Source organism: Anomaloglossus baeobatrachus, chromosome 5 (assembly GCF_048569485.1).
Source record: "Anomaloglossus baeobatrachus isolate aAnoBae1 chromosome 5, aAnoBae1.hap1, whole genome shotgun sequence".
Taxonomy (NCBI): Eukaryota; Metazoa; Chordata; class Amphibia; order Anura; family Aromobatidae; genus Anomaloglossus; species Anomaloglossus baeobatrachus.
In genome coordinates this window covers 395182170-395197543 of record NC_134357.1, presented here as the reverse complement: position 1 = coordinate 395197543, position 15374 = coordinate 395182170, and the positions used below count along the sequence as shown (strand labels likewise).

Genomic DNA, 15374 nt, shown 5'->3' with positions numbered 1-15374 from the left:
ACACTTGCTAGATCTTTGATAACCAGCGGGTAAGTCTTTGAGAGGAAAAGTAGTTTGAACAAATCTCAGTTTATGAGTTTTGCCTGAAGTTTTCCTTCAAATCTTTGTATCTTCTTACAACCAGAAATATTATATAATACGCATCATTTTACAGTTCCAGCACACTGGATGGGATTTATAGAAATCTTCTGCCCACTGCGCTTCTTCTTTATGCTGCATAATCTGACCTGTGGTGCGGGTTTCAATCCACAACATGACAATTTCTCTTGTGGGTAGGCTGAGTTCTATGTGAGGATTTTCTCCATAGAATGGCAATAGATGCATAAAATCCGCGGGTAGAAAATACATATACATTTTTAGTGTGTTTCCACGGAAGAAAAAAATGCTGTGTTCATGTTTCTGCTGCAGAATTAACACAGTAAAAACACTATTTTTGGTTTACACGATGCACCCCAAATTGAGAGGAAAAAAAAGGTAAAAAAAAATGGGGTCCGGCTTACAATTCGGTGGTGTTTTACTGTGGGAAGCGGGGTGCCAGCGATGGTGGAGCAGGGTTACAGGAGGCAGGGGAGGTGGTGGAGCAGGTTGATGCTGCGGACGGAGTGCTCAGCAAGTGTCCCAGATGCTGTGAGATTGGTATCTTCCAGAAACTGTCAGCGGTGCAGGCTTCAAAGAAATGATGCCTGGAGTTGGTGAGTGCGCAGACTGAGCTATCGGCTCAATGACAAGCCGAGATCTCATCTGCGCACGCTCCACCTCTGGGTGCCATTTTCCTTAAATTCACAGCTTGGAGATCAATGGACCGGAGGTGGTGCGTGTGTAGATGAGATCTAGAGCTGAGAGCTTCATCTGTGCACGCGCCGCCTCCGGGCGCCATTATTTGAAGACCGCACTGACGACATTTTCAGGATGCCCCTGCTTACCGCTCACAGCACAGCACTGCAGCACAGCGCACCGCAGGCCATAGCACAGTGCCCCACAAGCCCCAGCACAGCACCCCGCAGGCCCCAGCATCATCCCTGTCTCTTGCGACCTCTCTCCACCACCTCCCGGTAAGATGCATTCAGATTACAAGACGCACCACTCATTTTCCTCCCAAATTTTGGGGACTAAAAGTGTATCTTATAATCCGAAAAATATGGTAGTTCACACTGGACTGCTTCAATCAAGTTTTGTGAAAGCCAAATACCAGGAAGAATCCAAAAACAAAACAGCTTTAATTAAAACATTGCATAGCAAAAAGAGACAAAAACGTGATAAAAATGCACGTAAAAAATGCACTCACAAATGCAATGAGAAAAACACAAGCAATCTAATTTAGCTAAAAGGTGCAGAAATGCTGTCGACAATTTACAGAATCAGAAGCTCACCAAATACTCATCATGGGAACGTAGCCTCGGGCTTTGTGCACACAGCATCTTTAGACCCCAGTGAACCCACTGAGTTTTTGAAATAGAAGATGCTTCAGGAAAATGTTGGCAGTGTTCTTCCCGAAGCATCTTCCATAGCATGTTTTTGGTGCTATCTTTTTTTCAATTGTATATATATAAACTAGTGAGTAGTTTCCAAATGGGATCCACCAGAAGAACCATCAGGTCACTTCTTTTAGCACCTTCGTGACTTTCCAAGCCTCAAGTGGTTAAAAGAAGCTTAAAAAGACTTGACCAGAAAGTCGTTTTGACTTTGTAATGAATATGTTCATTCGATAAAAGCTTTTTGAGGTGGATATCAGGTGGGATCTACCTGAAATAGAAGATGTGTTCATCCTAAGGCTGGATGGTGGTGGACACATCAGGAGCAGTAAATCTCATCAAGAGCAGGTGAAATAATGTAAAGGCAGAGTTACGCAACCCACAGCTTACATTGACAGACATCAATCCTATCATTTCTTACTTATCCAGTTCTGGTTACTAGGCTTAGCATCTGTGTTTTAATCAGACCTAAAAATATCACTCTTAGCCGTCCATATCAACCAGGAGAACTCACACCAGTCAAGACACCACCTAAATATTACTGCATTCACAATAATACCTACATGAGGTTGTGCCAATGAGAATTATTTGGGTTATTCCACTATATATTATAGTACAGTCTTTTTTCCTACAAGTATTTATTCTAAGAAGAAAGCCTATGATGCAATTATATAGAACCTAAGGGATTGTTCTTATGCTAATGGAATTACTGTATGCATTAGCCCTTAAAGGCTTATTTTCATGTTCTTTAATGGTTAAAATTGCAAAGTGCTTAAAAAATTACTCTGAAGAATAAAGTGATTGTACATTTTACTCTTTTTTTACTGGCCACCTCTGCAGTTTAGAAACAGTGGCCAAACAGGCGCTTTCTTAACAAGTTCTTTTCAAGAAAGCTTGTAAGCTCTGCTCTGAAGCTGACAAATTGCTGAAGTACACCGTGAGCTCCCAATCTGACCAGCCCCAGTGTCTCTGTACACCACCCAAAAATGGCATCCGTGCAAGGGTTGCCTTGATGAGGATATGTATTTACAAAGTGAGTTCCCTTAAAGATAACAATTTCGGAGCATCGAAATACTTTTGGGTTGCTTTGGCTTTTATTTCCTCTACACATGTACGAATAGTTTGACAACTGGGTGTTATTGTTCTCTTCATCAAAGGGGTGTGTTCCTTCAAGTTTTTCTCGCACACATAGACTTGTATTGGTGAGTTTTGGCCGTTTTTTACCACCATACGCAGCATCCTGCCCCTTTTTTCTTTGGCAGAATATAGCTGAGGAATAAATTGCAGATCAGCACTGCTTCACTGAATAACATTGGTCCGAGTGCAATCTGATTTTTATATTGGATTGTACTTGTCCTATTTATGTGGACGTATGACCGAGCCCTTGGGCAGATTTTCAAATGCCACCTAAGCATTTGACCGCTGCAGCTAATCATAGACTTTAGCGGTATTAGATCACTCTGATCACATTAAATGGCTCATGCTCTGGAAATTAGTGACAGTTTAAAGTAAGGGATGTATTGATGATTTTATGGTTTATTTTACAATTCCAGCCTTAAAAAAAATACCGGACAACCCCGATAAGCACATTGATATTGTTTTGAAGGATTTTCTAAGAAAAATTAGACTATATAAAATCAAATGTGAGTTCTTTGTCAGTGGACTCTGCTAATTTTATCGTAATTTACCATAGTGATGTCTACTGAGACACTCTGAAAAGACTGGATTTTTCCCTTGGGTAAATGGCACAAGAAGTGTCTAGAAGACACTTATTAACTCTTTAAACACTAGTTCTTCTACTTCTAATTGTAAGCAAATTTTTCCCTGAAAGTTCACAGGAAATTAATTTCCACTTCAGCAATAATAGTAGAATTATAAACCATGGTGCCCATATAGACCCATCATAGTTGGGCTAAATGACCCTATGGGCACTCACTTTAGTTATGTTCCTGACTACAAATATGAAATTTATTACAGGCATGTTAGTAAAGTTCTGTTCACACTGACAACTTCGCTTCTGTTCTTAATGGAAGCCATCATGCTTAAACACATCAGTAGCGCTTGACCCGGAACTAGGATGCATAGGGCTAACGTGGTGCAGGCAAGCAACAGCTATTACTATTGGATATATGATGTGACGATTTTTCCTTTTGAGGTTATCATGGCCAATTGGAATTCCTCCTATATGAGAGATGTGATTGAGGCCCTATGGCCATTTAGGTTAACTGATTGATTGATGGTGGTCCAATGATTGATTTTGTACTATTCTTGACTACTGATGGAGAGATTGGATGACCTCTAATGACATCACAACCAAGTCTTTATAAGCTGCAACTCTGCTATTCTCAGCTCTCTATAGCCTACGTCCCTGATGAAGCCATTCATGGTGAAACATGTCAGGCAGGCTAATAGCTGGGAATTTTAACTAGTAGGTATAGGGGTAGGAAGTGACATTATATGGAATATATGGGAATATAATAATCAGGTGGTCCACAGCCAGCTGATATCCTGTACTACATGAGGGATTGATACTATCACATCCTATCCCTTTCTGTCATTTTAATGACAGTCATTTAATTTGTGAAATAATAGTTATCTTTTCTTGATCTTTAGTTAGGGTTCTTCTCATAGCCTTAGGGCAAATCATCTGTATAAACACATCCGTCGCTCTACAGAGGCAAAGGTTTACTGATGGTTTCATATTTTTTGAATGCTGTCGATAAGTATGGAAACCCTGAAATAACCCACCCAAATACCATGTGGGAACAAAGTGTAAATTATCTATAATTACAGATTATAGAAAAGAATGAAAACAGTTTTCCAGGACTTTTATACTGGTGGTCTATCCATGGGAAAATCTATCAACGTAGGTGTTCGCTGCACCTTTAATCAGGTGATCAACGGGACCACCATCAACCTGATATTACTGGCTTATCCTTAGGATAGGCGATTAGTATCAAAATCCCTGAAAACACCTCTAAAGAGGTTGCCTCATTTATTAAATGGGTAAAATTGAAAGGTGCTTGTAAAAGCAGGCAGCTCTGCAATGTATCTATGGCTCTCAAGAACAGAGGGATTTTTAATTCTGTAGTCTACAGTTCATTGCCAAAGTGAAATCCCTGGTCTCCTAGACTAGGAGCGCACACTTGCAAACTGTTTGCTATAGTGCTTGTTGTAAAGGTTGCTCTAAGATTGGTCGGTTCACTGTATTACTGGATTAGGCCAGCATCAGTGTTCCTAAGATACCTTGCCAGAGACTTAACCACGCTGCCATGCTCAGCTGTGAATCTTCAGAAACGCACCGTTCCCCGGCAAGCCAGGAGGCTGTGGAGATCTGTGCTAATGAAGATGGGAACATGACACAACCCCCTTAAAAAGGTTGGCCACCACGTTTTCTGGTCCTGCCCTTCTTTGCAGCAGTTTTGGTCAGAGGTGGGGGAGGTAATTAGACTGGTGACCGGCACGAATGAGAGACTGGGTCCGGAACTGTTTATCTTACAGTTATCGGAACTCCCGGCTTCTAAATATAAGCGCTCCTTGCTAAGATTTCTGGTCATGGCCGCCAGGTCTTGCATCCCGCTTGGCTGTAAGTCTACTACCCCCACCCACGTTGGCACAGTGGGTTTCAAGGACTAACGACCTAATGCACATGGAGGATCTGACATCCTCTCTTAATGATCGTCAGGAAGACTTCTATAGGACTTGGTTTCCATGGTTGGAGTTCATTTACTCGGCGGAATACGCTAGATTGCTCTCTGTTCCAAAGGAGTCGTAACCCTCTGGGAAAAACTCCCATCTTCACCCCCCCTTTTTTTTTTTCTCTCTCCCTCTCCCCCGCCCCACTTTTTTGCCCCCCTCTTCCCCTACTTTCCTCTCCCCCTATTTTCCTTACTACCTCTCTCTCTCAACCTGCTTTTAACTTTCTTCAGGCTTTGCTGTCTCTTTCTCTGCTCTACATTCTACCCTCTTTGTGATGGGTTGGCTTATAAAAGGTTTAAACTGGGCCAGACTTGAGCAGTTGTGGGGATGGGATTTGTACATGTGTGCAGATTGTTAGGATACATGTCAATGTCATATATTTGAAATAATTTATGCTGCTCCGTGTGGAGCAGGAGATACCTTGTTTTGTTACGAGTTTGTCTTTAAAATAAAAAAATTGTTTAAAAGAACTGAGAGTCCTCAGTGGTTGATACCTTTTAATGGCTAACTGAAAAGATGGTAATAATTGCAAGCTTTCGAGACTACTCAGGTCTCTTCATCAGGCATGGTATGAAGAGACCTGAGTAGTCTCGAAAGCTTGCAATTATTACCATCTTTTCAGTTAGCCATTAAAAGGTATCAACCACTGAGGACTCTCAGTTCTTTTAAACAATTTTTTTATCTCTACTGGCTAACACGGTACAAAGATATATTTTACTTGTCTTTAAAATAAAGAATTAAAAAAAAAAGGTTGGCCACTGCTTTTACATTGATGGCTTATCCTTAGGATAGGTCATCCAATGTCTTAGCAGCCGGTTTCCAACAACCCGAACCCTGCCGATCAGCTGTTTTCGGCCCCAGCGATGGCAGCAGACAGCCAGAAATGCTCACTTCCAGATCTGCCCCATCAACTGATAGTGGCTGCGGCCGTATACTGCACATCCGCCTTCCATTCAAATTAATAGGAGGCAGATGTGCAGTACCCGGCCACGGCTACTATCAGAGGATGAAGCAGCTTCGGAACTGAGCATTTCCGGCCACATGCTGTTGCCACCAGCAATGAGTACAGCTGATTGGCGTGCATGCAGGGTGTCGGACCTTGGCCGATCAGATAACGTTGACCTATCCTAATGATAGGCCATCAATGTAAAAGTAGTGGCCAATCTCTTTAAGTTTCTTCATTGTGTAGTTAATGAATTGTGATGATTCCAGGGTGATGGTACAACTATAAATTGTCAATGAGAACCATTCATACAGGATAATAACCAGAGCACTAAATGAAGGCAACAGATACATAGATTTGTGTCAATGAGAACCATTCATAACACTAAAAAAAGGCACCGCTACATAGTTTCAGTCCGGTGTTTTTATGAAGAGAGCACTACTCTAGGCAATGAGTGAGATAATGCTATATATACACATGCATACACCAAGACTGTCAGTTACCTCTCTGATTGGCAGAGGGAGCCCCCTCATAAATACAATGGTTCTTGCAGTAGACAAACAACACACATTTTTCGTGCCATTTTGGCTACTAGGAGTATGGGCCTGTAGCTGTAATACCCTCCATTAGTTATGAGCGAGCACTACTATGTTCAGGTGCTCGGTACTCATAATGAGCCGTTGGTTACTCAGATGGGCACGAATTGAGTACCCAAGTATAATGGAAATCTTCCAGAAAAATGCTTTAGTCCCCATTGACTTCCATTATAATCGGGTACTCGAGTCGCGCCCATATGAGCATCAACTTCTCGTTGCTAGTACCGAAAACCTGGGAATGGTAGTGCTCGCTCATCACTACTCTCCACTTTTAGCAGCACAATACAGATTCGGATATCTGTGATGCACAGACCAACCATGGGTTTCCTGACCTCAACTTGATATCATCATAGGCATCAATGAGGCTGTTAATTTTAGGTCAGGAGACCTTCGAACATTCCATGCATGGACATGGACCATATTTCATAAACATCTGAATTCGACTGAGCTACAATAAGTAATGTCTTATGTCTTCTCACACTCAGGACAACCCAATGTCAGACATGTGACATTAGAACTTGGTTTTAAAGAAATATCCCAAGTTTGAATACACAATCAGTGATGGACTGAAGTTAGAGGACTGGGACCTTCAACATTTGTTATAATAAATGGTCCATGGAGCACTGTGCAGCACCAAAGCACTGCCTGAATTTGCACATGCACTGTGAACTGATGGTCTAGCTGCTGTGAAGGTCGTACAGCGCAGCCTAATGGACTTCTATAGGGCAGAGCTGTGATGGGAATATCAGCGTGCAGAGAAAATGTGATTACTGTGATTAGTAGTGATCCATCTGCAGAGACCCCCTCAGGATCAAAAGGTATCTGCATAGCATAATGACATGCTTTCAGTTCCTACAGTTGAAACACCCCTTTAATTGTGTTGCTGTAACATGTGCTCTCCCAATGCGCTGCTCCCCAATAATAGGAAAACCGCTAGAACACTGGATGTACAATGTTATAGCTTTAGATGTGAATGGAGAAGAAGACATTAGGATTGATCAAGAGAAAATTTGGCATTGTTACTTATAGCAACCAGTCAGAGCTCTCATCTTATTTCCCAAACTAACTGCTCTGTCAAAATGCAAGCTGTAATGTAACTGTTTGCTATGGGCAATATAATTCACGGTGTATATAATATACCATATTTTTCAGACTTTAAGACACTCCTTAGCATAAGACAAACGCTAGGTTTAAACAGCAGAAAATGGGAAAAACATGTTTCATATTAATTAAAACCTCCCTGATTGTGTAAAGTACAGGGGTCATTAGCACCTTTAATGTACTGGGGTAGAATAGCGAGGTAAGAAATCTATTGTTAGTGTCTCTTTGCATTGTATAGTATACACACACAACTCTGCTACATGCAAACTTCATGCAGAAGTAGGCACACACAGCCCTGCTACACGCACATATAGACAAACATACATCTCTGCTACATGTACATATAGACAAACTTACATCTCTGCTACATGCACATATAGACATACAAACAGCTTTGCTACATGCACATATAGAAATGCATACAATTTTGCTACATGCACATATAGACATACATACAACTTCGCTACATGCACATATAGACATACCTACAGCTCTGCTACATGCAAATATAGACATACATACAGCTCTGCTACATGCAAATATAGACATACAGACAGCTTTGCTACATGCACGTATAGACATACATACAGCTTTTCTACATGCACATACAGACATACATACAGCTTTGCTACATGCACCCAAAGACATACATACAGCTCTGCTACATGTACATATAGACATACATACAGCTTTGCTACATGCACATATAGACATACATACAGCTCTGCTACATGTACATATAGACATACATACAGCTCTGCTACATGGACATATAGACATACATACAGCTTTGCTACAAGCAAATATAGACACAGCTTTGCTACATGCACAAATGAACACACTTTAAATGACCAAATATTGCAGTTACACTTACACACACACACACACACACACAAAATACTACACCTTGCAGTCTCACACACACTATAGATTACCACATCTTGCAGTTCCTGCTCTGGATTTCAACAGGGGCTGCACCAGATAGGCAGTTAAAGAACGTGTCACGTAATTACCTTTAGGACCTTTCACATCATGTGACTGATCACATGACCTCAAAGGTCCTAAATTAAACGGTTAGAAGGTCCTTCAGCCTCCGTTCAGCTCCCGGTAGCTTCCTCTCCTGCTCTGCATAGATCAGTGTAGAGCAGGAGGGTAGAGGGCAGCTCTCTCTGTGATCAGGGGAGGACACGGTGTCAGTGTTCTCCTCCATCACACTAAGCTGCCTCCAGGGTATAAGATGCACACAATTTTTAGTATGAGTTTTTCTTGCTAAAAAGTGCGTCTTGTAGTCTGACAAATACAGTGAGTAGAAAAAGTATTTATAAACTTACGATGGTTTGCCGATTTTTGGAAAATATTACTTCACCTGCTGCTGTTGATTAAAAAAAAGAAAAAAAAGTTGTTCTTTACACACCCTTCCTAGGTCCAGTGCTAGAGTCTGTTATCCTGCAGCTCTATTATAACATCAGCAGCGCTGCAGCCAATAACTCAATGGCTCTACTCCAGTTGATGGCAGGGATTGGCTGCCACAGTTCCAATGTGATGTTAACACTACTGATAACAGACGCTGGGAGCAGTGGTGGAGACTCAGAACTGGACCTGGGGAGGGTGAGTAACGTACAGTTTGATTTTTTCTTTTTTTTTTAAAGAAACTGCAGCTGGTTGAGAGGGGCTTTCTGAAGCTGGAAAACCCTGTAAATAGAGATTTTAATGACATTTTAATGATGAAAAGTTGTCAAAAAGAAGAGTTTTCTTGTTGTCAGCACCAGTCTCATCAAATAAGCATAAGACTCATTGGCTTGAGTAACATCCCTAATTTAAAAAGAGATATTTCTTTTTAAAGCAATAATTCACCATTGGGACCTTCTGATTGGTACATCTGGGCATCGACCCAACACTTCCCTCAACTTTCTGACTCCAATAATGAAGAGTTTGAATGGACCTTTGGGTGAACACATGCGCTGCTCCCCATTCAATGGATCTGTCCATTTGACAAGTAGCGTTTCAATCTCTAATTTTACAGTAGATCCAATGTTATGAGTCAGATTGTTCTGCAGTGACAATGGAACTGGTACCAATCTTGAATCTTTTAACACAGAATGTACATGAGATTGATTCCTTGCACTGGGCCCTGTTGGTACAGTGAGTAGTAATATATGGCTCATAGTGACCACCGCTCCATATTGCAGGTCAGTATCTACATGGACTTTGTATGTTTTCCATGTATTTATGTTCTTTTCTAGGCTCAAACTTCAAAATGATACTAATAGGAAAGTTGTCCTTCTATGAAATTAGCGTAAAAAGGCATCTTAGCACTCCATGTACATAGGAAACTATACACCCATAAGTCTTAAATCTTCCCCAGATACATGGACTACAAAACAAGTATTGCAATTTCCTATGGGACGTCATATACCAGTTTGTGACACACAATGTGAATCACTGGCTTCATAAAAAACAAGACATAATCACTCTATAAAATGGAGAACATGTTCACTAATCCTCTATGTGTCAACATTAGTCCACATTTCTGGAAATTCCATTATTCATCGTGCAGACATAATGTATCATTTGTATCTTCCCTTTTATATATTATCCATTTTGAGCGTTACCCCCTTTACTTACCAGCTGCATCACTCAGTCTAGGTGCAGTCAGTAACTGGTCCAGAACCCTGCCCAAGAGGGCTTCTGGAGTGTCCGGAGCAAGAAGAGGTCCGGGAGGGGTAAGGGACCATCCAATTGACCCTGGTGGTGGTGTCAAAGGCTCTGAAGGTGACAGTTCATCAGATGAGAAGGAAAGTGGTGAGCGTAGTCCATCAGGCAGCTCTAAGCAGTCATGAGAAGGTTGTGGAGCTCCAGATGGGTCTTCTTCAACTTTTTCACCACTAGAGGAATCTCCCGGGGTATCACGCAGAAATGAGGGCAAAATTTTGGACACACTTTGCCTACGGTGTAGATTTCTGGGACCTGTCAGATGAGAGCTCTGCTTCTTTAAGAATTTCTCCAAAGGCTTCATGGTTTGAGGGTGCAAATGGATGAAAATGGAAAGGTAGGGGGCAGAGCCCCCCCAAACATATGAGGCACTAATGGACAGAAGGTTTACCGGGCACCACAATCAGAACATAAATGTACAAAAGATGCTTCTAACAGAAATAGGCTCCTTTGATCAAAAAGAGGAGGTTGCTCAAAAACAAGATCCTCGATGTAGGAAAAATGTCCACCCGGTTAACTCAGTGCACATCGAAGGGATATCCTGATGATAAATGAAAGACTATTACACAAAAATAACCAGATTGTTAAAAAATATACAAAATATCAGAAGTGTATGGAAGGATATAAGACCCAGACTTGAAATACCCTCCAAAAACAGAGCAAGGTCAGGACCGAGCAAATGGTCAACGCATGGGCCCCATATGCCGGTAATATAAAGTGAGTGCAATGATATGGATTACAAATAAAATGGGAATGGGATGCGGTGGGAAGTGTTAGTCCCTGGAGGGCTGTAGGCAGAAGATTGGTGCCCTCACTATCTTACCCACTGCCCATGTCTGCAGTCAGCAGGTGCCAGACGCTCTCCGCACTGACGGATAGACAGCACCTGTCTCTGCTGCTGTCTCTGCACTGGTCTCCAGCTGTCTCAGCTTGTAGGCTCCATGCACAATGTTCTCTGTAGTCTCAGCAACAATGATGCCCAGTCCTTCACCTGGCAGCTCTTCTGCAGCCCAGTGCCCAGTGCCCCTCTCCTCTTCCTCAGACTGTCTCCCCTCTTTTCTTGCCCCCCTCCTCCTTTGTTCCCCCTCCGCTTTTCTTTGCTTCTTCACTGGCTTCCCAGAGGAGGGAGGGGGAGTGAAGCAGAGGGAGGGGTGTTAGGGGGGATGCTTAATTAAAAGCTGTGATCCTGACAGCACAGAAGCCGTGTGTGAGAAGGCATGTGCTGTGTGATGTGTAATATTCAATGTTATATGTCCCCTCCCCTGTTCTATGTGTAGTGAGCGCGCAATGTGGGGGGGGGGGGGGTGCTGCACCCTAGCTTATGAGGAGGGTCTCCCTGTACAGGGGAGGAGGGACCCACAATGATGAGAGGTCCCTGGATGTGTGGGGGGAGGCAGGGACAGTCACTGTGTGCATGCGTGTGTCCCTTCCCTCCCTACTGCCCTCATCTCTCCCCTCCCTCAGTATTTACCTGTCTCTCTCCACCCTCCCTCTGTAGGCAGCTGTATCTCCAGCCTCACACCTACAATGCGCCACCTCCTCTAGTAACAGGAGCACCAACAAATACGATTAACCACTGCTCTATAGACAGATGTACCCCAACTTCTCCTCTCATAAAAGGCACCCTTTATTTAAAGAACACCCCCAATGCACCCTGCTTCTATCCATGCATTACATACTCTAAACTACTTACAGATATTGATGTCCCCTCAACCTCTTGGTTTCCACCTATGTTCACATACTACACCTGCCCTTAATGGCCCTCAGAGACAGGGCCCCAACTAGACGACCTCACCCCTCATCCAATATGTGACTTGTGACCTGGTAGCGCCTGTACCCCTCCTCCTTGTGACTACAATCATTTCCCAGTTCCCACTAATATCCCCAAACCTTATGCTGAATCCCATGTATATTTATTGGCTACAGTTATATTACTGCCTTTGGTTCTACTATCGGTGCCCACTCCCCAACACATATGCCCCCTCTGCAGTTTCCCCTCCCCTATAGCACTGTTGTCACTATATCCCCAAGTCACCTCCATACATCGCTGTGATCTTGGCTTCCTTCTTCCCTGATGTGACAGCCTCCCCTCCCCCTATCCTAAGTCCAGGTACTGGGTGTGAGTCACCCACATGCTGCACGCCCAGCAGACACCTCATGCTCTATATACTGTGCTTGTAAAGTAATAGGAGGATATAGGAGGTTATATGGAGTAATAGGGGCGATATAGGTTATGTGGAGTAATGGGGGGAGATATAGGAGGTTATATGGAGTAATAGGGGGAGATATAGAAGGTTATATGGAGTAATAGGGGGAGATATATAAGGTTATATGGAGTAATAGGGGCGATATACGTTATATGGAGTAATGGGGGGAGATATAGGAGGTTATATGGAGTAATAGGGGGAGATATAGAAGGTTATATGGAGTAATAGGGGGAGATATAGAAGGTTATATGGAGTAATAGGAGGAGATGTAGGGAGGTTATATGGAGTAATGGGGGGAGATATAGGGGTTATATGTAGTAATAGGAGGAGATGTAGGGAGGTTATATGGATTAATAGGAGGAGATGTAGGGAGGTTATGTGGATTAATAGGAGGAGATATAGGGGAGGTTATATGGAGGATTAGGTTGAGATATCGGGAGGCTATATGAAGAAATAGGAGGAGGTATAGGGGGTTATATGGAGTAATAGAAGATATAGGGGAGGATATATGGAGTAATAATGGGAAATATAGGAGAGGTTATATGGAAAATAGGATGAGATACCGTATAGGGGAGGTTGTATGGAGTAATAGAAAATATAGGGGAGGTTATATGGAGTAATAAGGAGAGATACTGTATAGAGGAGGGTATATTGAGTAATAGATGAATATATAGGGGAGGTTATATGGAATAATATGAATTGTTATTGAATAATTCTGAATAAAAATGAATAAACCTGCGCTAAAAAAAGTAATATTTTATTAGACCTCAGGAAAAATAAGTAAAAAATGATTATATTCTGATGATAAAAAAACTATATAAAACATAGGCACAGTATATGTATAAATCCGTTAGTATACTACTTTCTTTTAGCGCAGGTTTATTCATTTTTATTCTTATCTTTTTCTGTAGCTAACAGAGGGGTTTTGCTATATACCTTGCTGCAAAGAAACGTGTAGGGATATGTGTACTGACAAGTACGGATTGGTACATATATATATATATATATATATATATATATATATATATATATATATATATATATATATGTATATTTTATATGGAATAATAGGAGGATATATTCAGGAGGTTATATGGAGTAATAGGGGGCTATATAGGGGAGGTTATATCGAGTAATAGGAGGATATATAGGGGAGGTGATATAGACTAATAAGAGGAGACAAACAGTGCTCAGCATAAATTAGTACACCCCTTTGAAAAGTTACATTTGAATTAATATCTCACTGAATACAAGACCAATATCTAGAATGTTGACTGAATTTCATAGAATTTTTTTAACCCAAAACATAAAGGTAAGGTTAATAATATAACTTTCATTACAAATGTCCAGTTTTACTCAAATTAGTTGATTCAAAAATAAATACACAGCAGATGAAAAACTACTATAGTATGTTGTATGACCACCAAGATTTTTAAGGACAGCACCAAGTCTTCTAAGCATGGAATAAACAAGTTGATGACATATTGCAACATTTTTTTCTACTCTCCAAGAATGATTGATTTCTTTTAAAGCCTGGATGCTGGATGGAGAGTGATCCTCAACTTTTCTCCTCAGAATTCCCCATCGGTGTTCAGTTGGGTTCAGATCAGGGAGCATACTTGGCCAATGAATCACTTTCACTCTGTTCTTCAGAAATGCATCAGATATGAGTTTTGTATCATTGTCATGTTGGACAAGTGCATGTCTACCAAGGGCATGGAGTGATGGGAGCATCTTCGCTTTGAATATACAGCAGTACATCTGTAAATTCATGATACCAGCACTCATGAAGCCCCACATAAGGATGCTGCCACCACCATAATTCACCATACATTTAGAATTGTGAATTTAGAAAAATGCATGGTGCCTTCAGTGAAACATGGTGGTGGCAGTGTCCTTATGTGGGGCTGCATGAGTGCTGCTGATGTTAGGGAGGTACAGTTTAGGTAGTAAATAGTATTAGTTTTATACATGAACCACAGCCAATCCATATCTACCAAAAAGGTCCGTGTGGAATGTTAAGAAGAATCATGACATACAGTATATAGCACTGGATAGGACCAGGGCAAATCGCTAAATGATAAACAAAAACAAACAAATTACGATCAGAAGCCCAGATACTGAAAGTGTAGAAAACTTTATTGGAACAGGGTAGGTGATAGGCGGCACAAATTACAAGGAGGGACTTGAACTCCAAGGAAAACCACAACAAGATGGAGAATTAACCCATCACTGGCAGAGTACAATCATACGATGTCATCAATAGCCATATACATAGTATAGAATTAAGATGATAGAAAAACTGTATACATAGTATAAAGGCTAATCACCCTGTAGATATCAGACACATAAACTCTATAAGAAAATCTGTAAGAAAATATTCCCTTCACACCAGTGAAGCACTTAAATATCAACTATACTGTCATGAATAATATCATGGCTACACTAGATGTGATGGATATTCATAACATAAAAATCATGAAGCATATGTACATGAGTACATCGATCAAATATTAGGACAGAGTGTCAATGAGGATGAATAATTACAATAATATCATACCTGAAAGAGTAAATCAGGGGAGCCACCTGGTGCTGCGTCCACCCCAACGGCCGTTTCGGCTGAAAAACCTTCGTCAGGGGGGTG

General features: G+C 41.5%; 1 protein-coding gene across 4 annotated transcripts in view; it reads right to left on the bottom strand.

Annotated features, from left to right (window-relative positions):
• Positions 1 to 12600, bottom strand: part of RAPGEFL1 (Rap guanine nucleotide exchange factor like 1) — a 136486-nt gene extending 123886 nt beyond the window's left edge. Inside the window, exons 1-2 of one of the 4 annotated variants that reach the window (XM_075350148.1) lie at positions 12559 to 12600; positions 10437 to 11064 (exon numbers count right to left, since the gene is read on the bottom strand). In XM_075350148.1, coding sequence (XP_075206263.1) covers positions 10437 to 10827 — 391 coding nt within the window. In that variant the 5' untranslated portion in view covers positions 10828 to 11064; positions 12559 to 12600. Of the gene's footprint in view, positions 1 to 10436; positions 11904 to 12558 lie in introns of those variants that run through there. The other 3 variants (XM_075350149.1, XM_075350150.1, XM_075350147.1) reach the window with 3 other exon arrangements.
• Positions 12601 to 15374: the final 2774 nt, after the last annotated feature.